The following is a 27,450-nucleotide window of genomic DNA, read 5'->3' as shown; positions in this document are numbered from 1 at the left end:
TTAAGTATTCTCTGACTGTGCTTCCTCGCCGCCCACTATTAAACCCAAACACTCTCCTCCTCTCACTTCGAGCCTCTCCAGCAGGCAGCATGAGGCGGCTGCTGGCATCGGCTCTGAGACCAACTCGAATCTTGATTCCACCCCGCCTTCACTCTGGAATCTTGAGCAAAGTTATCCAGTATCGCTATAGCTTAACTACTTCCTCTGTAGAATGAGGATTATGCTGTGGATTCAATGATTTAATATACATAAGCACTCAGCACAGTGCCTCGGAGAAAGCAGGCACTCAAATGTTAGGGGTCACTATTATTACTATTATTTGACTTGATCTATAATGCAGTCTAACATTGCTGACATTATCGATGACCCTTATAATCTGTATTAAGAGTAGATTAGCACTTATCTTTAATTTCTGGTTGAAGTCTTACAAAACTTAATGAATATGGCAGAACTTCAGTAATTTTAAATCAGCCAGATGTTAAAATTCTTTGTTCTTTCATAGCTTTCCCAGAAACAAATCCAGGAAATTCTTACTGGAGCAAGAAAATACTTCAGCAGAAGATGGAAAAAAAATAGCCTCAGCCAAGAAGAAAGTGAAAGCTCAGGAAATTGTCCCTCACAGCTGCTTTGCATAACTCACAAGGTTATTACAGTACTCAAATTAGATAAGTTATGTGGACATGCTTTGTAACCATAAAGGGGTTATTATTAGTTTCTTTTGTAAACAGAACATCATTAACAGTTTATGAGCTTTGTTAATGAAGTTGGGTGTCTACTAGGCATCTCCTCCTTAGATCATGTCCGAAGCCCAAATCTTATTCCTTCCACCTTCAACCTGTTCCTCCCCATTTTAGTAAATGGCAATACTTTTCATCCAATTGGTCCAGCCCTAAATCATAGAGTCACATTTGATTCTTTTTTCACTCACTTGAAACACAACCATTTTACCCACTTGCCCCAACCATTCATCAATACCTCTTACTGGCTCAAGGTTTAAAATTCTGAACACTTCTGGGACACCTGGGTGGCTCAGTTGGTTAAGCGACTGCCTTTGGCTCAGACCATGATTCCAGGGTCCTGGGATGGAGTCCCGCATAGGCTCCTGGCTCAGTGGGGGCCCTGCTTCTCCCTCTGCCCCTACCCCACTTATGCTCTCTTTCTCTCTCTCAAATAAAAATAAAATCTTTAAAAATAAATAAAATTCTGAACACTTCTTACCACCTCAATTACCACCAACCTACTCCCAGCTTCCATAATCTCTCACCTAACCTACTATAACAACATTCAAACTAGCCTCATCGTGTCTAGTCTTATCAACTACAGTCTAAGCTTCCTTACCTCAGCTAGAGTGATTCTTTCTAAAGGTTAACTTAGATCATATTATGCTCTGGCTCGAAACTCTCCAACGGCTTCCTCTTCATTTGAGGTTGGATTTTACATCGATTCCTTGAAAACCGTTATCAGTCCCTGCTAAATCTGAGGTACATCCCCAAAGCATTTCTCCAATCTTGTGTATTAGCACACTTCCCTCCCTCACCCTGTTCTAGTCACAGTGTCTTCTTGCTGGTCTATGAACACATCAAATATAGTTCTGCCCTCAGAGCCTTTTGTACTTACAGCACCCTCTGCCTATAATATTCTTCATCCAACTATCTGAACGGCAACCTCCTTTCTTCATTTAGACTCTGCCCTAATTTCCCTTAATCAGAGGCCTTCCCTAAGCACCATATCTAGAATAGAACTATATCAGTCTCTACCCCCCTACACTACTCCATTTTCCTCATAGTGCTTTTCACTACCTAATATATTCTCGTGGGGAAGAAAAATAAATACAAACTTCATGAGCATAGGGTCTTTGAAGTTTTGTTCACTATTGTATCCCCAGCAGCTAGAAAGTCTTTGGCATATACTAGGTGCTCAGTATACATTTCCTTAATAAAAGAATGAATTATATATATTAAAAGAATGTATAAAATATTTGTAAAATAAAAATATTATATAACATGTATATAATATGTTATACTGTGGTTTTAAAGTGCAAAAGAATTAAGCATTATATTCAATACAGATGTCTCTTCTGACAAAATACAGAGACTTTAGTGTAATATTCTTTTTTGTTGCTTGAATCATACTTGACTTTCCTGTCAAAAGAAAAAGTTTATAAATTTTGCCTCAAATTATCTATTATCCAAATATCTAATCTTAAAGCCTCTTTTTTTTTTGAACCTGGGACTATACAACTTCCATAAAGGTGGAAACCTGATTAATATTTTGAAGAAATAATTTAAAGGTTTAAAAAAAAAACAGATCCTGTGATTTAGAAAAAGTAACAGCACTGTGCTTAAAATTTCTTTTCTTCTTGGTCATCATTGCAAAGCAACATTTGAATGAAGAATGATTAATATGAATGAGCATTTCTAGGCACTTGAGAAACTAAGCCATGCTTCCTAATGCTAATAGTCCATGCAAAGCAAGAAGGTGCCTAGGAATTTCAAAATGCCAAACTAATAAGATAGCGAAAGTTAGATTTTGAGGAAGTCTAAGCATGCCTAAATACTCCCAACAGCAACTACAATTTTCTCACTTTGCAGCCTGCTTTTCTTACTCTTTCAAATAGGCCCTAGAGAAACAGACTTTTGATGATAGCAATGGGAACAGAATCAAGGTCAACACTGTGGCTAGGCCAGTCTAAGACTTGCCAAGATAGCTAATGGTCCATTTAGCCTTTCTTTGCCAAAATTATATATTCTATCTTCTTGGCATTGTCCTGAAGGAAACTTATGTGCTTTGCGTGTTAAATCAAAACTGGATTTGCTGTGGCACTTTAAAATCTCAGTCACCAGATGACATTTCAATTTGGATCACTGCATCCAACTTTGCAAAAACTGTTTTAAATAGTTTCAATTGGAAAAGTTTATTTGAACTCCAAAAATGAACAAATTAATTCACAAAGGCAGAGACATTTCAATGCTGGGTGAGTGATTTTTATTTGGTTTGTACATTCTGCTTCCAATCTGGGAGTTTTTACACACACACACACACACACACACACACAAACCCTGGCTGAAACACAGTCGGAATTTATATGTACTTTTCTACTGAGCTCCAACAAAAATTTCCAGCCTTTTTTTCAAATTTTCACTTGCAAAGCCATTACATCAACGGCTCAGAAACCCACTCAGGTTGGCACACCTCCCGCAGCAATCTGACATGGTGATGTTTGGGGCATACTCTCCCCGAGATCTGAAATTAAACCTGGACTTCTTTCCAGGCCCCCGACGCGGCGATGCGCTGTCGCCGGAATCTGGCAGCAGGGCAGGCGCCATCGGGGGTGCTGAAAGGCAGACCTTTTCAGCAGGGCGAGGGCGAGGAAGAGACTGCAGAGGACCGGCCAGCATCCTGCGGCGGTGAGAGAATGCAGAGGAAGGGAAATCGCCACCTCATCAAGCTGGGGGAAGGGACTGCTGCCCCCAAAGACTTCCAGCTCGAACCCCACAAGATTCGGTGGTTCCATCGACAATCCCCACCTTCCCACCCTGAATGATCCCGTGGCCGCCCTCCCATCCCTCAACACCCCCAGGACACGATCCTCAGGACCGGGGACGGAGGACTGTGCCAGGCGCTAACACGCCACGCAGCTCGGGGCTGCTGCGCAGACTCGGTTCCCGGGAGGCCGGGACCCGCTCACGCCGCCTATTGGCTGCCCGGAGCATAGCCCCGCCCCGCCCCGGCGCCCTGGTTTCCGTCGCCAAGGACGCGGCGTCCGTTGGTTGCCAAGATGGCGGCGGCGTCGGTGGGGCAGCTGCCGCCCCCTCCGCCAGTGCCAGGCAAGGTCGCCGCCGCAGCCGCCACAGCCACCATCGCTGCTGCACGGGAACCGGGGCTGCCGTGGCCAACCCTTCCGCGCCCGTGACGCGAGGCCTGAGAGACGGAGTGGAGGGAGGAAGAGGAGGAGGCCGGGGCTGCCATGAGGGAGGCGACAGCGGCGGGCGGGGAGGCGGCGCTGAGGTGAAGGATGCTGGCCTGGAGGCCTGGAGCCCGGAGCGCGGTCTCGGGACGGGGCCCCGAGGTGTCGGACGCCCGCGACGGAGCCCCCCGCAGCCCCCGCTTGGGCCGCGGGCGCTGCCGGCCTGTCGCCGACCTGTATCCTTCCCGGGGGTGGTGGCCGGGGTGGCGGCGTGGGCGGCGGGCCCCTCGCCCCCTGGGAGCCCGCGGACGTGGGGCGGGCTGGGCGCGGGGGTACGCCCCGGCTGTGGGGCGGTGGGCTCCCCGGTCCTGCGCCCGCACCCCCGCTCCATCTCGGCCGGGTCCCTGAGCGCCCGTCCCCCCCCCCCCGCCGTCCGGGTCCCTGAGCGCCCGTCCCCCCCCCCCCGCCGTCCGGGTCCGTGAGCCCCGTTCCCCCCCCCCCCCCCGCCGTCCGGGTCCGTGAGCCCCGTTCCCCCCACAGTCTTCCGGGGCCGTGAGCCCCGTTCCCCACCCCACTCCGCCGTCCGGGTCCGTGAGCCCCGTTCCCCCCCCCCCCGCCGTCCGGGTCCGTGAGCCCCGTTCCCCCCCCACCCGGTCGTCCGGGTCCGTGAGCTCTGGGCCCCCATCCCCCCCCGCCGTCCGGGTCCGTGAGCCCCATTCCCCCCCCACCCCGTCCGGGTCCGTGAGCCCCGTTCCCCCCACAGTCTTCAGGGGCCGTGAGCCCCGTTCCCCCCCCACCCGGTCGTCCGGGTCCGTGAGCTCTGGGCCCCCATCCCCCCCCGCCGTCCGGGTCCTCGAGCCCCGTTCCCTCCCTACCCGCCGCCGACCTGGCCCTGAGATGTTCTGGAACGTCGGAGCACCGACCCGCATTGTGCGGGGACAGCGCTGTGGCCTCGGGAAGGGCGCCGCTGTGTTCTGTGCACCGGGTTCACCGTGCCGCTGGGAGGGCGGAATCCCGCAAGTGCAAGGCCTCCCGGTCCTGCGAGAGGGCGAGTTAGCCGGTTAAGCTGGCACAGCCCCCCTGGTTCATTCGCGGAGCGGTCCGTTCACGCTGGGTGTCCCGCCGTCGGGGGACCGCCTTCCCCAGGACGAGCGGGAGCCCGCCTTCGGTGTGGCCGGGGCTGCGCCACGGGGAGTTCAGAAGGAAAGCGTTCGGTTTGCGGAATGTGGAAGCGCGTGTCCGCCTCCCGAGGACGCTAGGACGGGGACGAGTCGCGTGGGTGCTGGCGGAGGCCGGGGCTGGACTCCGCACTCAGTCGGCCGCACCGCGCAGCGACCTCTGTCTCCGCCCTGCCCGTGTCCCTACCCCGCGCTTGCCCCCGCTTCGGAGAAGCTGCGCATTCACTGCGAGCGAGCAGAGGCCCTGGCGGTGGCGCGGGCTCCGGCCGGCGCCGTCGTGGTGCAGTTCCGGGGGCAGACCCCGTGCCAGGAGGACGGCAGGTGTGGCCGGAGCTCCCCCTGACCGTGCCGCTCCTGCAGCTGGCCTCTCGGCGAGCCGTCGTCCACCCCGGCCTGCGCTGGGCCCCAGAGCTGCGCTCTCAGACATGTGTTCTGAAGTAGATGGCATCCTTCTATACGGATTTGATTTGGGTCCCTTGACATTGTGTTTTCATGCACACTGAAGTCCTATTACACTGACCCTGACTTACTCTAAATCGGAACATGGGGAAGTAGGGTCAATGGCTCACTGACAAGAGTGTATCTTTCCATCATTTTCATGAAAGAAATGGTTGTAGACTTCATTTTGTAAATTGATGTAGTAGGAACACTGATTAAACATCAGAGAAAATATTTGTAAATAGAATTAGTAGTAGCTCAAAGGAACAAAACCAAACATTAATTCCAGAATTGTAACAATGGTTTCCTGTAAAGAAATATATTACTAAAAACATACTTAAATACTGCATCTATGGTTGAAATTAAGAAAGTTGTGAATGACTATTTCAGTAGATGCTCAAGAGGCTTTAAGGAAATCCAACAACTTCTACTAATATGTGTGTATATATATGTAAAAGGTATCTACATACCTATCTTTTGCTAGTTTATATATATACATCAGTTTAAATTGGGATAGAGGAATTCTTCTTGGACATAGTAAGGACTACGACACTAAATCAAGAATATCATTATATTGCTAATTGGAAAAATGCTTAAGTACCTTTTGGAAGTATTTGAATGTTCTTAGTGTCTGTAATGTTTTCCAATGGATACATTACAGAGTAGGAGCTCAAATTTATTGAACAAATAACTAAATGGGGGGGGGGAGAACAAATGAAAGAACTTTAGTCAGAAAATAAGCAAGTGCCTTGGTAAAATTTCTACATGTAATTTCTGAATGTGAATTCAATACTCAGAAACATCCAGCTTTCTGTTGAAGATGTTTTCTTTCTCAAGTCAGAATCCCCTGACTTTAAAGGCTATGAAAGAACAAAACCCTATAAAGTTCATCTAATTAAAATTACCTAAATTTCTATCATTTCAATCTAGAATAGGAATAGAATAAACTTTTCTTTAAAAAAAAAAAAAAAGGTGAAAGGTCTCTCGTTCCCTTCACACTGTGCCTCTTTTTCTTCTCATAAATATCTCTTCTTTTCCCCTTTCATTTTATTTTAGCACCCACCTTGCCTGTCCCTTCTCTACCTGGTTTATACCCTATTCTTGATTACCCACGCATGTTCTCTCACCAGCATCCTTGGTCCTTTGCACCCCTGTTCCTCTGCCTCAACCACCCAATAACTACTAGAGTCCTACTTCTCTACTCCTTCACCCAAGTAATAAAAATGCTGTCAGAGAAAAATCACAAAACAATACAGACTGGCTCCACACAGATTAATGGTTTCCAGCTTTGCCTGAACAAGAACAGGGATCTCTGTTGTTCCTCTTAATGCCTGTGCCAGATCTTTATCATTTCCCTCAGCTCTCAGTAGACTGTCTTACTACATCATGAGACAATAGACACCAGGAAGGCTCTCAGGTCCCTCCTCAACAACAACACAAACCCACATACTACCAACCACCACCCCTGCCCCCAAACCCATCTTTTTTTCCAGGCTCACTGATGGGATATCACTTTTACTGTAGAAGATGAGTCTGTTCACCTGTGTCTTATTAACATAGCCTTTTTTTCCCCCTCCTTCATACCCCTGGATTATAAATTATCCCATCTTATGATTTACTTTCAACTTGTAATGGCATTCTTTCCCTCCAGCCTATAAACACACTCAGGTCTTGGCTATCCTTAAAACGAACTAAACTAACAATCAAACCCTCTGATCATAAGAACCCTTTTAACTTTATTCTAGTATCTCCTGTGTCCATATTCAGACCTCAAAAAAGAATAGTCTAAGTTCACTATCTCTACCTTGAGTCACACTTGGTATTACATTCCAAAATTAACTTAAGCTAATAAAATATAAATATGAAATTGTAAAAGAATACTGACAGAAAATAGAATTTCATATTTTTCATGTGTTTGAAGTATAGTAACTTTACTTTTTGAAAGGAAAGAAATTTTAAGGGAAAAATATTTCAAAGATGACTAATAAAACTTCAGTGGAAGGAAAAATTGTATAAATACAATGATCTGGGAAAAATACTTAACACTATAGTAGAGGATTAATATCTACACTATCTCTATTGAATTTATTGAAATTGATTTTTTTAAAAATCAAGTTCTCAATAGATGAATGGCCAGTGACTGTGAGCTAACAATTCACCAAAGAGGAAAATAAAAATTAGTAATCATACATGGAAAGTAGTCTATTTTGCTAATACATATATAATAAATCATGGTTTTCCACATGGTCTTTCTAGGAAAAAAAAAAGTACTATCCTATGCTCATGAGGTTTTCAAACTTACATACATATATTTCTGATGACGTAAGTTTGTATAACCCTTCTAGAAACCTATTTTTGTCTATAAGGCACAAAAAGCTATAAAAAATGTATATATCTTTTGTCCTGTATATCTACTGAAAAATTTCTCCAAGGGAATTGTTCAACGAGATTTTATTAAGCCATTTTTCTATTTTAAGCACCATGCCAGGCATTGGAGTTACAGAAATGTGGAGGAGACATGTACTCATAGGATGTACTCATGAAGGTGTCGGGTCATTCAGTGAGGGTTTTCTCCTAGAAAATAGGAGGGGAACGGCTTGAGGTGGTCCTGAACCACCATTTGCTGAGAGATGATGGTGGATGTGTCATGGCTTGTTCTGTTAGTATCTTCGTGTGTCTGGGTGTGGGATTCATGCAGGGAAGTGTTGAGAACTGAAGTTGAAAAAACAGACCAGATTACAATGCTTTATATACTAGGTAAGGAGATTTAGAATTTATCGGGAATGTGACAGGGAGCTTTAAGAGAACAACAAAGAATGAGAAATCCAATCAGATTTGCCTTTATTAGGTTTTATGAGGTTCATAATGAATGAAAAGATATGTAGTCTCCTTATCTGAGCTCATGATGTCTAAAAGTACAATTTTTTCCCCAGGGAAAGTGAAATATATATTCAGTTCTAATACCGAATCAGATTTTTTTTTTTTACACAGAATATTTGCTGGTCACATACTAACGCTAATGACTACACCTATTAGTTGTTCCACAAAAAATCATTATCCTTAGTATGAGGCTGTGATTATATTTATCAGATAGCACTAACATTCATCCACTGGAGATATAAGCCATTGTCCTTAACTTTGTGCTATTACTAGAGATATGAAAATCCATCTGGAGAAAAATTTAGAAGAAGAGCGTCAAATATTACTGCAGCAACAAAAAATATGTCGAAATCGAGCACGTAAATATTTTGTGGAATCAAACCGGAGAAAAAAGTAAGTAATTGTATTTTCTTCAAAAGTGTAGAAATTCAAAGTCATTATAAATTAATAGTTTCTCTACTCTGCAGCATTTTATGAACTATGAACCTAAGTCATGACATTGCTTTATCTGTAAAACACTGATCAAGATTTGTGTGCCTTCATAAATTTTCTTATTGTTTTTCTGCCTAAAGCACAAAGGTGGTGGTGTACTCATTCCACTGAGTGGGACCATAGCAGTTTTTTCTTGTCATAGAACTTCTTATCACAGTGTCATAGGATGGCTGCAAAATGTGCTATCTTCTTTGTTTTCTGTATCCTTTTACGGTAAATTAAAAGATTACTAATTAGTGTTTAGTCTCTAATGGAATGTAATTTGATTTTAATTTACTGTTCACTTCTATATAATTTTTCTATATAGCTATGCTCATTCATCCAATCAGAAAATGGGGGAAAATATAAATAATGGTGGAAATATGATGCAAAGAATATTATAAGTGACTACCATGAAAAAAAGAAAGCTTTCTAAGCTGGAAGCCCAATAAAATAAAAGTATGAACCATCCAGTCACTGCTTAACATTTTTCAAGCTTTCTTTGAATGATTAGATTTTGTTTTTTATACAGATTGTTAATAATGTTTTTGCTACCTTGTCTGTATTTCGTCAATACATCAATAGCAAATCCCTAGAGTGTATTAACTACATCATTGAGCATGTGTTGCAAATCCCATTTGGGGAATACAGAATTGTTTACCTGTAACTTTTTTCTGGCATCATATTTCTCTTTCGATTAATTCTTTCATTGTCTGGTGTAGTTGACGTTACTTAATGAAGCTTGTTTTTTGTTGTGTATTTGTGTCTTACTGTTTTTCTCCTACCTCTTGTCTCTGGGGGCATATAAAAGGCACAGGACAGGTGTTCAATAAAGATGCACAGTCATATGTTGAGTCAGTCGTGGGTTCTGGAGTCAGAGATCTAGGTTGAAGTCCCCATTCCATGAGTTAGAGCAACTTAATCTCTTTGAGCCTCAGTTTCTCAGTTATGATTGGAATTAATAACATCTATTTCAAGGGATTGTTATGTAGAGCAAAAAGGTAATATTAGGAATAGTTGAAAACGTGGAAAATATTTATCACACTGTCTGACCGATAGTGCTTCTTCCTTATTTAGTTTATTTTGTTGATTAGTAATTAGTATTTCTCAATTGTGTGTTTTCTAATAACTGAATTACTTTGTAAAAGTGCCTTCCTGTCTTCTCTCATCAAACACTTTTCTCATTAAAAAAACAGAATTCTGGGATGCCTGGGTGGCTCGGTCAGTTAAGCATCTGCCTTTGGCTCAGGTCATGATCTTGGGGTCTTGGAATGGAGCCTCACATCCGGGCTCCTGCCTGCCACTCCCTCTGCTTGTGCTCTCTCTCTCTCTTTCAAAAAAATAAATAAAATCTTTTTAAAAAACAAACAAACAAATCCCTGGAATTCTGATGTAGAAAGAAGAGAAATTTTGGTTTAAAATTCTAAGAGGCAGAACATTTTCCAATATAATTTATGTTTTATTTTTCTGTTACCCTACAGTGCTGTGTAAAGACACGTAAAAATTTCTTTTTAAATGCTAATCATTTTACTTTTTAAATGGGGACCAAATTATTTGTGCACTTCTGAATTTCAAAATATGTCTATCATCATGGCCTTTTTGGCCTTGCCATTATCTATCCATTTATGTTTTACATCATCTAAGTTTATGCTGTCTACTCACATTATGGTCACACAGTTTTTCTTAAAAAAACTATTTTTCTTACAAGCAGAGACGTTGTCCCTCCACTCTTAGTGAGTTACATTTTGACATTAACAGTGCTGTGTCCCCTATAGTTTTCAAAGGAGAATGTTCACAGCATCAAGTTCTCTGTATTTATTGCCATCAGTTGCTTAAAATCGCACACATTTCTTTTTAAAGATTTTATTTATTCATTTGAGACACAGAGATACAGAGAGAGAGCACGAGCAGGGGGAGGGGCAGAGGGAGAGGGAGAAGCAGACTCCCCGCTGAGCCAGGAGCCCGATGTGGGGCTCGATCCCAGGACTCTGGGATCATGACCTGAGCCGAAGGCAGACGCTTAAGCATCTGAGCCACCCAGGCGCCCCCAAATCACACACATTTTAATTTTCTTGTTATTTACTACTGCTTGGCTTTTCTATTTGCCGGTATTTTTCTTATATGTTTTTATTACATTCTCAAGTTTTCCATTCTCTCAGTATCTGTAGAATGGAATCCCCTTTATTTTACTCCCAGGACCTCTTACCTTCACCCCTACCTTCAGTAGATACTGCCCCAGTATGTACTGGTTATCTTCAGGCCTAGTGCATAACTGGCATTCTGGGGCTTTCCTTTATTGCTCTTGCCTCCCATAGCATCCCTTTTATTTGGTTTTACAACATTATTAGTTCACTGGAGCACATCCTCACAAAGTTCTCCAATATGCTGCTATGTAGACCAAAGGACCAAATGACCTAAAGATACACATACACCTAAAGAAATGAACTATTTCCTACCTTTTTTTAATTTTCAATTTTGGAACTATCTTTGGTCAATAACTGAACAGGCATTTATTTACTGAATGAGCATAACTGGTTGAGTACCGATAATTAAACGTTGTGTCAGGAGAAAAAAAATTTTGTTTGTTATTAAACTTTAGAAATGGCAATCTGATTTAGTGTGACTTCATAAGGAAAAGAAATTGAAGTAGATTTTAAGAAGTGTGCAAAAGGAACCTCAGTTTTTTTAAAGTTTGTTTTAATTTTGTTTCTTCAATTGTTTTTTTTTTTTTAGATTTCAGATATGAGTGAAGTCATGTGGCGTTTGTTTTTCTCCTGGTTCATTTCACTTAGCATAATACTCTGAAGTTTCATCCATGTTGTCAGCAGTGGCAAGATTTCAGTATATTTTATGGCTGAGTAGTATTCCAATGTATCAATATATCTTCTTTATTCATTCATCTATCAATAGGCACTCAATATCTTGACTATTGTAATTAATGCTACAATGAACATAAGAATGTATATATTTTTTTAAATTACTCTTTTTATATTATTCAGATAAATACCCAGAAATGGAATAGTTGGGTCATATGGTAGTTCTATTCTTCATATATTGAGGAATCTCCATATGGGTTTCCATAGTGTTTGCACCAATTTACAGTCTCATCAACAGTGGGTAAGGTTCCCGTTTTTCCATATCCTCTCCAATACCTGTGATTTCTTATCTTTTTTTTTTTTTTTCCTTATCTTTTTGATAATAGCCATTCTGTTGGGTGATTTCTTATGGGGGTTTTGATTGAATTTCTCTAATAATTAATGGTGTTGAGCATCTTATTCATATGCCTGTTGGCCATCTGTATGTCTTCTTTGGAAAAATTTTTATTCAGATCCTCTGCCCATTTTTAACCAGGTTGTTCATTTTCTTGTTCTTGAGTTGCATGAATTCTTTATATATTTTAGATGTTAACCCCTTACTGAATATATGGTTTGAGATTCAGGTATATGGTGTGCAGTTGAGCAGGCTGCCTTTTCATTTTGTTGATGGTTTCCTTTGCTGTGCAGAAGCATTTTAGTTTCATGTAGTCCCATTTGTTGATTTTTGCTTTTTGTTGTTGTTCCCTTTGCTTTTGTTCCCTTAGCTTTCAAAAAAAACAGTAGCTGTGACTAACATCAAGGAACTTACTGCCTCTGTTTTCTTCTAGGAGTTGTATGGCTTTTGGTCTTACATTCAAGTCTTTAATCCATTTTAAGTTAATTTCTGTGTATAGTGTAAGACAGTGGTCTAATTTCATTCTTTTGCATGAGATTGTTCCGTTTGCTCAACGCCATTAATTGAAGAGACTGTCCTTTCTCCATTGTTCTTGGCTTCTTTGTCCGAGATTAATTATCTGTATATGTGTAGGTTTATTTCTGGGTTCTCAATCTGGTTCCATTAATCTGTATGTCTGTTTTTATACCAATAACATACTGTTTTGATTACTATAGGTTTGTAGTATAGTTTGATATCAGGAAGTGTGATACCTCCAGCTCTGTTCTTTCTCAAGATTGTTTTGACTATTTGAGATCTTTTGTGGTTCCATACAAATTTTAGAATGATTCTGGTTCTGTAAGTATGCCATTGGTATTTGGATAGGGATTGCATTGAATCTGTGGATTGCTTTATGTGGTATGGACATTCTCGCAATATTAATTTTTCTAATCTGTGAGCATATAATACCTTTCCATTTATTTGCATCTTCAATTTCTTTCACCAGTGTCTTATAGTTTTCAGTATAGAGGGCTTTCATCCCCTTGGTTACATTTATTGCCAGATAGCTTATTCTTTTTGATGCAGTTGTAAATAGGATTGTTTTCTTGATTTATCTTTCTGATGCATCATTATTAGTGTATAGAAATGCAATGGATTTCTGTATATTGATTTTGTATCCTGCAACTTTACTGAATTTATTTATTCTAATGGTTTTTTTGGTGGATTCTTTAGGGTTTTCTGTATATAGTATCCTGTCATCTGGCAATAGTGACAGTTTTGTTTCTATCTTTCTGATTCGAATGCCTTTTTTCCCCCTTGCCTAATAGCCATGGCCTGGACTTCCGGTACTCTGTTGAATACTAGTGCCAAGAGTGAGCATCAAGATTGAGCATCCGTGGGCGCCTGGGTGGCTCAGTTGGTTAAGCGACTGCCTTCGGCTCAGGTCATGATCCTGGAGTCCCTGGATCGAGTCCCACATCGGGCTCCCTGCTCGGCAGGGAGTCTGCTTCTCCCTCTGACCCTCCCCCCTCTCATGTGCTCTCTCTCATTCTCTCTCTCTCAAATAAATAAATAAAAATCTTTAAAAAAAAAAAAAAAAAAAGATTGAGCATCTGTATCTTGTTCCTGTTCTTAGAGGATCACCATTATGATGTTAGTGGTGGGATTGTCCTATATGGCTTTTATTATTATGTTTAGATACATTCCCTCTTTACCCACTTTGTTGAGAGTTTTTATCATAAATAGATGTTGAATCTTGTCAAATGCTTTTTCTGCATCTATTGAGATAATCATATAATTTTTATCTTTCATTTTGTTAATGTAATAAATCAGTTTAATTGATTTACAGATGTTGAACCATCCTTGCATCCCTGGAATACATTCCATTTGATCCTGGTATATGATCCTTTTAATGTATTGTTGGATTTGGTTTGCTAAAATTTGTTGATGATTTTTGCATCTATGTTCATCAAGGATATTCGCCTGTAGTTTCCCTTTTTTGTGATATCCTTGTCTGGTTTTGGTATCAGGGCAATGCTGGCCTTGTAGAATTGTTTGGGCTTTCCTTCCTCTTCAATTTTTTTGGAAGAGTTGAGAAGTATACGTAATAAATCTTTGAATATTTGGTAGAATATGCCAGTGAAGCCATCTGGTCCTGGACTTTTGTTTTTGGGGGAGATTTTTGATTACTGATTCATTCTCCTTACTAATAATTGGTCTGTTCTAATTTTCTATTTCTTTATGATTCAGTCTTGGAAGATTGTATGTTCCTAGGAATGTATCCATATCTTCTAGATTTTCCAATTTGTTGAAGTATAATTGCTCCTTGTAATCTGGTATGATCCTTCATATATCTGTAATGTCACTTGCAATTTCTCCTCTTTCATTTCTAATTGTATTTATTTGAGTCCTCACTCCGTTCTGTTCTTGGTTAGTCTAGCTAAGAGTTTGCTGATTTTGTTTATCTTTTCAAAGAACCAGCTGTTAGTTTTATTGATCTTTTCTATTGTCCTTTTAGTCTCTATGCATTTCTTTCTGCTCTGAACTTTATTATTTTCCTCCTTCTACTAGTTTGGGACTTTGTTCTTCTTTTTCTAGTTCCTTTAGGTATAAAGTTAGATTGTTTGACATTTTTCTTGTTTTTTGAGGTAGACCTGTCTTGCTATGAACTTCCCTCTTAGAATAGCTTTTGCTGTATATAGATTTTGGTATGTCATATTTCTGTTTTCATTTCTCTCTAAGGGCTTTTTTTAAAAATTTCTTTGATTTCTTCTATTACCCAGTAGTTGCTCAGTAACGTGCTGTTTAATCTTCACATATTTATGGTTTTCCCATTTGTCTTCTTGTAATTAACTTCTAGTTTTATACAATTATGGTTGGAAAGATGCTTGATATGCTTTTAATCTTATTGACTTTATTGAGACTTGTTTTGTAGCCCAACATGTGATCTGTTCTAGAGAATGTTTTCTGTGCCCTTGAGAAGAATGTGTATTCTGCTGCTTTTGGATGGAATGTTCTGTGTATATTAAGTCCATGTCATCAAATGTGTTTTTGAAGACTGATGTTTCCTTATTGATTTTTTTTGTCTGAATGATCTATCCATTAATGAAACTTGGGTATTGAAGTTTCCTACTATTAGTGTATTGTTCTCAATTTCTCTCTTTAGCTCTGTTAATATTTGCTTTATATATTTTGGTACTTCTATATTGGGTACGTATATATTTATAAATGTTATATTTTCTTGCTGGATTAACCCCTTTATCATTATGCAATGACCTCTTTGCCTCAAGTTACAATCTTTGTTTTAAAGTCTATTTTGTCTGATAATGAGTATAGTTACTCCAGTTTTCTTTTCATTTTCATTTGCATGGAATGTCTTTTTCCATCCCTTTACTCTTCGGTCCCTGTGTGCTTATTTCTGAAGCCAGTCTCTCATAGGCAGCATGTAGATAGGTCTTGGTTTTTTGTTTTGTTTTTTTTATTTATTCAGTTACTCTATCTTTTGATTGATGAATTTAGGCCATTTACATTTAAAATAATTATTGACAAATGTACACTTATTGCCATTTTGTTAATTGTTTTATGGCTATTTCTGTTGTTCCTCTTTGTTCCTTTCTTCTCTTTTCTCATTTTTCGTGGTTTGGCTTTCTGTAGTGTCATATTTAGATTCTTTTCTTATTTTTTTTTTTTTTTGTATTTACTATAAGTTTTTTCCTTGTGACTACTGTGGGAGTCACATAAAATATCCTATGTAAATAGCAGTCTATTTTAAGTTGATAACAACTTAATTTTAAATACATTCCAAAGCTTTACCTTTTTGTAACCCCCCCCATGTTTTATATTTTTGATGACATATTTTACATCTTTTTATCTTGTTTCCCTTAACTAATTATCGTACTTTTAATTAATTTTACTACTTTTGTCTTTTAACCTTCATGCTGGCTTTATAAGTGATTGATCTACTACCTTTGTTATATATTTGCCTTTTCCAGTGAGGTTTTTACTTTTCTTTGTTTTCTTATTAGTGCCGTTTCTTTTCAGCTTAAAGAAATCTCTCTAACATTTCTTATAGGGCTGGTTTAGTAGTGATGAACTCCTTTTACTCTAAATCTGTCCTTCAAGTCTGAGTGATAACTTTGTTGTGTAGAGAATTCTCAAGTGAAAGGTGTTTTTGTTGTTGTTGTTGTTGTTTTGTTTTTTAGCACCTTCAGTTTATGTCATGGCACTCCCTTCTGGCCTATAACGTTTCTGCTGAAAGACCTGCTGAGAGTTTATGGGGTTTCCCTTGTAATAACAAATTGTTTTTCCCTCACTGCCTTTAGATTCTCTCTTTATCCTTAACTTTTACCATTTTAATTATAATATTTCTTGTATGGATTTCTTTGTGTTCATCTTATCTGGAACTCTCTGGGCTTCCTGGGCCTGGGTGTCTGATTCCTTCCCCAGGTTGAGGAATTTTTCAGCCATTATTTCTCAGGTAATTTTTCTGGCTCTTTTTGTATGTTGTTGTCTTCTAGGCTCCCTATAATATGAATGTTATTCTGCGTGCTCTTGTCCCAAAGGTCCCTTATGGTGTCTTCACTGTTCTTTTTTTTTTAAGATTTTATTTATTTATTTGACAGAGAGAGACACAGCGAGAGAGGAACACAAGCAGGGGGAGTGGGAGAGGGAGAAGCAGGCCTCCCATGGAGCAGGGAGCCCGACCCAGGACCCTGGGATCATGACCTGAGCCAAAGGCAGACGCTTAACTGACTGAGCCACCCAGGTGCCCTGTCTTCACTGTTCTTAATCCATGTTTACTTTTGCCAGTCAGTCTGTGTCAGTTCCACTGCTTTGTCTTCCGGTTCACTGATTTGTTCTGCTTCATTCAGGCTGCTGTTGAGCCCCTCTGGTATGGTTTTCAGTTCAGTTACAACTTCCGTTTGCTACTTGATATTCATCCATTCTTCTCCCAAGTTTGGTGAACATCTTTATAACCATTACTTTGAACTCTTTATCAGGTAGATTGCTTATCATCATTTCATTTAGTTTTTTCTGAGTTATTATCTTGTTCTTTCTTTTGGAACACATTTGCTTTCTCCTCCTTTTTCCTAATGCTCTATGTTTGTTTCTATATATTTAGGTAAGGCAGCAACCTCTCCCAGTCTTGAAGGGGTGGCCTCGTGTAAGAGATGTCCTACAAGGCCAAGAAGCACAGTCTCCCCTGGTCACCAGAGCAAGGCACTCAGGAACTATCTCCTGTGTGGGCTGTGTGCACTCTTACTGTGGTGAGGCTGTCGCTATGCACACTCGTGGGCAGGGCAGGAGCTCAGTCTGGCTCCAGGAAGCAGCTGTGACTGCCGCCGTGTGTCAGCAGGGATGGCCTCTGACCCCAGCTGTGAAACCCATTCCTGACCATGCACACATTGTGGGCACGGCTCTTGGGGGACACGCCCACTGCTGCTAGCAGCAGGTTAAAGGGAGAATTCCAAAAGGCTGCTCCCCAGTGCTGGAGTTAGTAAGGTCAGCTGAGACAGCAAAAATGGCTTCTGCCATTGTCCCAGTCCCAGGGGAGAGTGCCTACTGTTTCCCACACCTTTGGCAGACACTTAAAGGTTCATAAATGGGTCAGTCTTACCTGTTGTCTGTGCGCAGTTCAGATTGGTGTTGAGTCTTTGCAAAAGCCCTCTAAGAGTGAGTTTTCTGTTCCCTACAGTTTTAAAGTTTTCCTGAACATAATCCGTGTTGATCTTCAGAGCGCAATGTTTTGGGGCTCATCTCTCCTGTGCAGGATGTAAGGTTTGCAGCACCTGGTATGAAGATGGAAGCTGTTACTCCTCAGGGAAACACTGCATACCTTTATATCCCTTCTGATTGTGACCAACAGCAACTGGGGTGTCGTTGTCCCTAGCAAATTTGTGTTTCTGCCTCTTTCCCTTATTGATGTTGTCCTTTTATCCTTTGTTGTGGAGGCTCCATTCATTCCATTATTCCATATGTAGTTGTGAATTTGTGTCCATGGGAGCTTCAGGATCTTGCTAGGCTGTTATCCTGAACCCAACTCAACCTTCAGATAGTTTTAAAATACTAATGTAAGCATAGAGACTTAAAAGTTCAGATGATCAGATAAAATTCCTGTGTAACTAACCAGCAGAATAAGAGAGAAAAGGACAGAATACAGAAAATTGCCCAAATAAAGAGAAGAAAGACTACCAGGTAATAAATGAGGGGCAAGCACTTTGGAAGACTCACTAAAATCTATAATAAAAAAGATTCCTTAAATACCCTAAAGGCATGGGGCACCTGGGTGGCTCAGTCGTTAAGCATCTGCCTTCGGCTCGGGTCATGATCCCGGGGTCCTGGGATCGAGCCCCGCATCGGGCTCCCTGTTCAGTGGGGAGCCTGCTTCTCCCTCTCGCACTCCTCCCTGCTTGTGTTCCCTCTCTCGCTGTGTCTCTCTCTGTCAAATAAATAAATAAAATCTTTAAAAAAAAATACCCTACTCCCGGCTCAGTAGGGAGCCTTCTTCTCCCTCTGACCCTCTCCCCTCTCATGCTGTTTCTCTCTCTCAAATAAATAAATAAAATCTTTAAAAAAAAAAAAAAAATACCCTAAAGGCAGAAGGAAATTACCTATGAAATAATGGGGTATCTGCATTATCTATTTGTGAAAATGATGCAGTTTGAAGTTTCCCATGAAGCAAGAAATATGTACCCTTAGAATAAATAAGAAGGAATTATACTTTAAGCAGTGTCATATTTATCATGTTTATCATGTGGTATATACTGTAAGCTAAAAAATATACATAGATTCAAATAAGGTCATATGTCAGTATGTGTAAATATCCAGGGGTATATTGTGCATAATATATTAATAGAAAATTAAAGGAATTTAGGATATTTACAAGTAATCTTTGACCATTTAAAAATGTTCTAGAGGACAGCCATTTACTCACTAAACTAATATTTGCTGGGAGACTTAAAGATTTCATATACTAAAGAATAAAAAATAAAATGCATGATTCCTGCCCTGAAATTACTACTTGTGAAGTAATAAAGGATGACAGTGCTGTGCACCAAATACTGTGACAGTCGCCTGTGACGTTCGGTGGGAGCACACTCACGCTGCAGGACAGAGAAGAAGTCCGGGGAGAATAAAGTCTTATTAGATGACCAGGAGTTATCCAGGGTCCTGAGGGGTAAGAGTGTTTAACACGAAGAGGACATTATGTGGAAAAGTTTAATGTCGTGAAATATAAGACAAAAATTTTATGTCATTTACACAGGAAAATGTGGAAGAGTGTCAGAAGATGAAGCTGTAAGTTGGCTGGAGACATTTCATAACATCCATGCCAATCTAAAGAAATTAAACCCTATCCTTAGTACTTGGAGATGCTGTTGAAGGAGGAAAATCCGAGAGTGTCATAATCAGATTTACATTTTAGCTCGTTACAGCAAAGGGTTAGGAGGTGAGATAGAAGCAGCTGGAGGCAGAGAGAACAAGTAGACAGTTGTTTTACTAACCTGGGCAGAGCACGAGCACACAGACAGGGCTGTGACTGAGTGGGTAGGGTCTGTAGGAGTCTAAGGTCAGGGGTGGGTGGTACATGAAGAGCGTTGTCAGAAAGGGAATACTTACGGGTTAAGCAAACTTTAATATTTTTATTATTATTATGTTAATCACCATACATTACATCATTGGTTTTTTTTTTTTTTTTTTAAAGATTTTATTTATTTTTTTGACAGAGACATAGCGAGAGCAGGAACACAAGCAGGGGGAGTGGGAGAGGGAGAAGCAGGCTTCCGCAGAGCAGGGAGCCCGACGCGGGACTCGATCCCAGGACCCTGGGATCATGACCTGAGCCGAAGGCAGACGCTTAACGACTGAGCCACCCAGGCGCCCCTACATCATTGGTTTTTGATGTAGTGTTCCATGATCCATTGTTTGTGTATAACACCCAGTGCTCCATTCAATACGTGCCCTCTTTAATACCCATCACCAGGCTAACCCATCCTCCCACCCCCCTCCCCTCTAGAACCCTCAGTTTGTTTTTCAGAGTCCATCGTCTCTCATGGTTCGTCTCCCCCTCCAATTCCCCCCCCCTTCATTCTTGTCCTCCTGCTATCTTCTTCTTTTTTTTTTCACATATAATGTATTATTTGTTTCAGAGGTACAGATCTATGATTCTACAGTCTTGCACAATTCAGCAAACTTTAATATTTTTAACTAAATCTTTCTAAGTTACAGTGCATATTTCTGGGATCCTTTATCCAGATTATAATACATATTGTTTGAGTTTTCCTTTATGCCCTAGGATAATTATTATAAGCATCAAATATTCTACTCTGTTTTCTTGCTGTTTTGCCCTTGAGCTGTTAAGCTTTATTTAGTTCATAATAGTAGCCTGACAGGTAAGCTTGTTGCATTTATCTATTAAAGATTTTCTCTTCACTGTTAGCTGAAATTTCTCTTTTTTAAATTTAAGTCTTTATTTTAAGGTAATTATAGATTCACAAGCAGTTGTAAAAATAAAAAATAATAGAGATCCCATAGTACCCTTTACTCAGTTCCCCCCCCCAAAAAATTATAGTTCAGTCTCACAACCTGAATAATGACATCTTTACAGTCAAGATACAGAACATTTGCATCATCACAAAGATTCCTCACGTTGCCCTTTTATAGTGACACCCACTTCCCTCCCACTCCTACCCCTGGAAATCACTAATCTGTCCTCATTTCTATAGTTTTTTTCATTTCTAGGGTGTTACATAAATGCTGTCATACTGTACATAACCTTTTGAAATTGACTTTTTTCACTTAGCACAATACTCTAGAATTCATCCAGGTTGTCGTGTGCATCCCTAGTTCATACTGCTTTATTGCTGAGTGTTTTCCATGATATGGATGCACCAAAGTGTGTTTAACCACTCCTTCATTGAAGGGCATCTGGCTAATTTCCAGTTTGGGTTACTGTGAATAAAGCTGCTATAAATATTCATGTATAGGTTTTTGTGTGAATATAAGTTTTTATTTCTTTGGATAAATGACTGGAAGTACAATTGCTGGATCATATGGTGGTTGCATGTTAGTGTGTTAAGAAATTGTCAAACTGTTTCAGAGTGACTGTGCCCACCAACATTGTCAGATTGATCCCCATTTTCCACATCCTCACTAGCACTGGTGGTGTTAATGTTTTTTATTTTAGCCATTTTTATGGGTGTGTAGTAATATCTCATTGTATTTTTAATTTTCATTTCCTTAATGGCTAGTGAGGCACGATATTTTTTCATGCACTTATTTGCTATCTGCTTACCCTCTTTAATGAAATTTCTGTTAATGTCTTTTGTGTTTTCTAATCAGATTTCTTGCTTCTTCAGTTTTGAGTGAGAGAACTATATACATTCTAGATACTTTGTCAGACGTGGTTTGCAGATAACGTCTACTCTGGCGCTTCTCTTTTCACCTTCTTCACTGGGTCTTTCCTGGAGCAACACTTATTATTTTTATAAAGTCCAGTTTATCTGCTTTTCTTTTTATGCATTGTGCTTTGGTGTCAAGTCTAAGAACTCTTTGCTTAACCCTAGATCCAGAAATTTTCTCCTGTTGTTTCCTAAAAGTTTATATTTTTATATTTCATGGTAAAGTCCATGATTCATTGTGAGTTAATTTTTGTATAAGGTGTAAGACTTCGGACCCCCTCATCAGAATGCAGTTGAGCATATTCATGTGGGTCTATTTCTAGGTTCTGTATTCTATTCATCTATATGTCTTTGCGGAAGACATATGCTTCAATTTTTATTGTGATTGTGTAGCTATATATTATGTAGTTATGGAATTGTGACTGTGTAGCTATGTAATATGTATTTATGGAATTGTGACTATGTAGCTGTATCATATGTAGTGATGGAATTGTGACCGTGTCACCGTATCACGTGTAGTGATGGAATTGTGACCGTGTCGCCGTATCCCGTGTAGTGATGGAATTGTGACCGTGTCGCCATAACACGTGTAGTGATGGAATTGTGACCGTGTCGCCGTATCACGTGTAGTGATGGAATTGTAACCGTGTCGCTGTATCGTGTGTTGGGATGGAATTGTGACCGTGTCACCGTATCCCATGTAGTGATGGAATTGTGACCGTGTCGCCGTATCCCGTGTAGTGATGGAATTGTGACCGTGTCGCCGTATCACGTGTAGTGATGGAATTGTGACCGTGTCACCATATCCCGTGTAGTGATGGAATTGTGACCGTGTCGCCATATCCCATGTAGTGATGGAATTGTGACCGTGTCGCCATATCCCGTGTAGTGATGGAATTGTGACCGTGTCGCCGTATCGTGTGTTGGGATGGAATTGTGACCATGTCACCGTATCCCATGTAGTGATGGAATTGTGACCGTGTCACCGTATCCCGTGTAGTGATGGAATTGTGACCGTGTCGCCATATCCCGTGTAGTGATGGAATTGTGACCGTGTCGCCGTATCACGTGTACTGATGGAATTGTGACCGTGTCGCCGTATTGTGTGTTGGGATGGAATTGTGACCGTGTCACCGTATCACGTGTAGTGATGGAATTGTGACCGTGTCACCGTATCCCGTGTAGTGATGGAATTGTGACCGTGTCGCCAGATCACGTGTTGAGATGGAATTGTGACCGTGTCGCCGTATCACGTGTAGTGATGAAATTGTGACCGTGTCGCCGTATCACGTGTTGAGATGGAATTGTGACCGTGTCGCCGTATCACGTGTAGTGATGGAATTGTGACCGTGTCGCCGTATCACGTGTAGTGATGGAATTGTGACCGTGTCGCCGTATCCCGTGCAGTGATGGAATTGTGACCGTGTCGCCGTATCCCGTGTAGTGTTGGAATTGTGACTGTGTCGCCGTATCACGTGTTGAGATGGAATTGTGACCGTGTCGCCGTATCACGTGTAGTGATGGAATTGTGACCGTGTCGCCGTATCACGTGCAGTGATGGAATTGTGACCGTGTCGCCGTATCACGTGCAGTGATGGAATTGTGACTCTGGCCATATCATGTGCAGTGATGGAATTGTGACCGTGTCGCCGTATCACGTGTAGTGATGGAATTGTGACCGTGTCGCCATATCCCGTGTAGTGATGGAATTGTGACCGTGTCGCCGTATCACATGTAGTGATGGAATTGTGACCGTGTCGCCATATCGTGTGTTGGGATGGAATTGTGACCGTGTCACCGTATCCCATGTAGTGATGGAATTGTGACCATGTCGCCGTATCCCGTGTAGTGATGGAATTGTGACCGTGTCGCCAGATCACGTGTTGAGATGGAATTGTGACCGTGTCGCCGTATCACGTGCAGTGATGAAATTGTGACCGTGTCGCCGTATCACGTGTTGAGATGGAATTGTGACCGTGTCGCCGTATCACGTGTAGTGATGGAATTGTGACCGTGTCGCCGTATCACGTGCAGTGATGGAATTGTGACCGTGTCGCCGTATCCCGTGCAGTGATGGAATTGTGACCGTGTCGCCGTATCCCGTGCAGTGATGGAATTGTGACCGTGTCGCCGTATCACGTGTTGAGATGGAATTGTGACCGTGTCGCCGTATCACGTGTAGTGATGGAATTGTGACCGTGTCGCCGTATCACGTGCAGTGATGGAATTGTGACCCTGTCGCCGTATCACGTGCAGTGATGGAATTGTGACTCTGGCCATATCATGTGCAGTGATGGAATTGTGACCGTGTCGCCGTATCACGTGTAGTGATGGAATTGTGACCGTGTCGCCATATCCCGTGTAGTGATGGAATTGTGACCGTGTCGCCTTATCACGTGTAGTGATGGAATTGTGACCGTGTCGCCGTATCACGTGCAGTGATGGAATTGTGACCGTGTCGCCGTATCACGTGCAGTGATGGAATTGTGACCGTGTCGCCGTATCACATGCAGTGATGGAATTGTGACTCTGGCCATATCATGTGCAGTGATGGAATTGTGACCGTGTCGCCGTATCACGTGTAGTTATGGAATTGTGACCGTGTCGCCGTATCACGTGTAGTGATGGAATTGTGACCATGTCGCCGTATCACGTGTAGTGATGGAATTGTGACCGTGTCGCCGTATCACGTGTAGTGATGGAATTGTGACCGTGTCGCCGTATCACGTGTTGAGATGGAATTGTGACCGTGTCGCCGTATCACGTGCAGTGATGGAATTGTGACCGTGTCGCCGTATCACGTGCAGTGATGGAATTGTGACTCTGGCCATATCACATGCAGTGATGGAATTGTGATTGTGTAGCTGTAAGGTCAGTCTTCAAATCACATAGAGTGATTCCTCCCACTTGATTCTTTTTTAGAATTGTTTTACGTGTTACAATTCCTTTGCCTTTATATATAAAATTTAGAATAACCTTATCTATATCTGTAAAAAATATGGATGAGATTTTTGCAGGAATTGCCTTCTACCTTTATATCTACTTGGTGTAGGGAGAACTGACGTGTTTCGTTTGTTGAGTCTCCTAATAAATCTACTGAGTTTTTTATTTCAGTTATTGCATTTTTCAGTTCTAAAATTTTCAGTTGGTTCTTTATATCTTCTATTTTGAGACTTTGTATTTTTCCACTTACAGACATGTTCATAATTGCTCATTGAGCACTGTTATCATGCCTGCTTTAAAGTGTTTGTCAGATCATTCTAACATCTCTGTCATCTTGGGGTTGACATCTATTGTCTTTTTTCACTCAATTTGAGATCTTCCTGGTTCTTGGAATAAGTGGTTTTCTGTTAAAACCTGGGTGCTGTCCTATTATGTCATGAGACTCTGAAACTTCCTTCAGCTGGCAGCTTTACTGCGCTCTCTCTGGCCCCATGCCTGCTGGGGAAGGAGTGTGGGGGCGGACACGGCATTAGTGAGGACAGATGGAGGTGGACGTCTGGCTGCAGGAGGGCCCCCGTGACTGCAGCAGTAGTGGGCGCTACAGTGGCCCCTTCCGTGGTTCCCAGGGACACCACAGTGCGAGCGGCCTCGGAACTGTTCCTGGGGAGTGCTGGGTACCCAACTCATTGCATCTGGACCCTCCAGGGGACCAGGGGGCTGTGTAGCCCGCAGCGAGGGGTGCGAGCACGCTGCTCCAGCCTGAGCCCTGGGGTGCAGGTTGCAGCAGGGCAAGTCTGGGCTCTGCACTCACCTGCTGTCTGCAGGGCTGACTTCTCCTCGTCCCAGGGCTACAGAGAGCAAGCTTCAGCTGCCGCTGGTTTTGGGGATATGCCTATTGACCTGTACCCGCTGCCTGCTTCTTCCACTGATGGGCTATTTGAAGTTGTTCGTCAGGCCCCATGGCCCCAAGTTGGTCTGCTTCCAGGTCTACCTCTGTCTTACCTGAAGCAGAATTTGTTTCTTTTTGATGCCAGTATTTCTCTTTGAGAACTAGCTCCTTAGCCGGGTGCCTGGCGGGCTCAGTGGGTTGGTGGGGGGGACTCTTGGTTTCTGCTCAGGTCCTGATCTCAGGGTTGTGGGATCAGCCCAGCTCTGTGCTCAGCCAGGAGTCTGCTTGTCCCTCTCCCTCTGCTCCTGCCCCCTGCTCACTCTCTCTCTCAAACAAATAAAATCTTAAAAAAAAAAGAACTAGCTCCTTAGCCTTTCTTCTTTTATATTTCTAATACATTGTGACCTAGTAAAGAGAGGATCTTCTTAGAACTGAATCTGAGATAAGAATATAGCTGGAGTGGTGGGGAGTGGGAGGGATGGGGTGGCTGGGTGATAGACATTGGGGAGGGTATGTGCTATGGTGAGCCCTGTGAATTGTGTAAGACTGTTGAATCACAGACCTGTACCTCTGAAACAAATAATACATTACATGTTAAAAAAAAAAAAAGAAGAAGAAGAAGATAGCAGGAAGGGAAGAATGAAGGGGGGAAAATCGGAGGGGGAGACGAACCATGAAAGACTGTGGACTCTGAGAAACAAACTGAGGGTTCTAGAGGGGAGGGGGGTGGGGGGATGGTTTAGCCTGGTGATGGGTATTAAGGAGGGTACGTACTGCATGGAGCACTGGGTGTTATACGCAAACAATGAATCATGGAACACTACATCAAAAACTAATGATGTAATGTATGGTGATTAACATAACATATTAAAAAAAAAAAAAAGAGTTAACTGAATACTCCAAATACCAGTTTTAAGCTACTAGTTCTCTTTTTCATCATCCATATTCTTCCTTTGTTCATTAATTCTAATATACCTATATATGTATGCATAAACATACACACTAAACAAATAGTTAGATGACATTATTTAAATCTTTTGACTTTAATTTTAAAATAAAATTAACTTTATCTGCATGTTAAAAAAAAAAAGAATATATGTGAATACTCATATGTGGAACATAAGGAATAGCGCGGAAGACCATAGGGGAAGGGAGGGAAAACTGAATGGGAAGAAATCAGAGGGGAAGACAAACCATGAGAGACCCTGGACTCCAGGAAACAAACTGAGGGCTGCTGGAGGGGAGGTCAGTGGGGAGATGCGGTAACTGGGTGATGGGTATTAAGGAGGGCATGTGATGTAATGAGCACTAGGTGTGATATGCAGCTAATGAATTGGTTGAACACTACATCAAAAACTAATAGTGTACTATATGTTGGCTAATTGAATTTAAATTGAAAAAAAGAATATATGTGAATAAGAACCTAAGAAACTCTCTAATGATTAAAATTTATGAACTTTAGTTAATTGATATTGGCATGTTTATTTTGGCTAATACCTCAGTCTTTAAAAGAAATGAAGTACTATTGTAGTTTCCCTGTGTAGTGTGTGCATTCCTAAGTCTGGGTGGCAAATTGGAGTATAGAGCTTTGTTGTTTGGGTGTTTTTTCCTCCCATAGTGTGTTAAGGGTTGTCTTAAACTTTTCACTTGCTTTCTTTTCCAGTCAAGAGAAAGACAATCAGTTGGAAATACGGTTTTCAATATAGGTCTTTGGGATTTCAGATGATTGTAAGGGTTAGCAAGTGTAGGATTGACAATCTGTGGCACATGTTTCTTTGCCAGACAGTGAAAAGTGACAGTATATTCTTGCACTTAATTTTATTTCTCATAGACTGTTGGCATTACTATTTATTTAAAATGGTATGCTTTATTCCTGAAAACTACTTTTTCTCCAGTTGTATTTTTTTAATTGGAGTGATATCCTATTTTTAAATTTAATTTCTAATTATCTCAAAATATAGTTTTTAAACTTACATATGATCATATCTAAAAAAAAGATCATATCTCTAGAAATTTGTAGCTACCTAAATCTGAAATATAGTTCCTTCTAGAAAAAAGAATTACATTACAAAGTCCAACTTTCCAACTCTGCCTGTGTGTCCTGTGGCCTCAGGAACTCTTACTACTACGCGTGGATTCTGCTGTTAAAGTTGTTGC

The 27,450-nt window shown here is 41.4% G+C and overlaps 1 protein-coding gene across 4 annotated transcripts in view; it reads left to right on the top strand.

The window, feature by feature from the left end:
* The first annotated feature begins 3,758 nt into the window (after nt 1–3,758).
* Nucleotides 3,759–27,450, top strand: part of LOC118520436 (centrosomal protein of 126 kDa) — a 90,815-nt gene continuing 67,123 nt past the window's right edge. For all 4 annotated transcript variants that reach the window (XM_078059094.1, XM_078059093.1, XM_078059095.1 and 1 more), the window contains exons 1-2: nt 3,759–4,143; nt 8,677–8,796. In XM_078059094.1, the coding sequence (XP_077915220.1) occupies nt 4,016–4,143; nt 8,677–8,796 (248 nt within the window). In that variant the 5' untranslated portion in view covers nt 3,759–4,015. The remainder of the gene's footprint in view (nt 4,144–8,676; nt 8,797–27,450) is intronic.

This window comes from Halichoerus grypus, chromosome 11 (genome assembly GCF_964656455.1).
Source record: "Halichoerus grypus chromosome 11, mHalGry1.hap1.1, whole genome shotgun sequence".
Classification (NCBI taxonomy): Eukaryota; Metazoa; Chordata; class Mammalia; order Carnivora; family Phocidae; genus Halichoerus; species Halichoerus grypus.
This window is presented reverse-complemented; position numbering and strand designations above follow the sequence as displayed.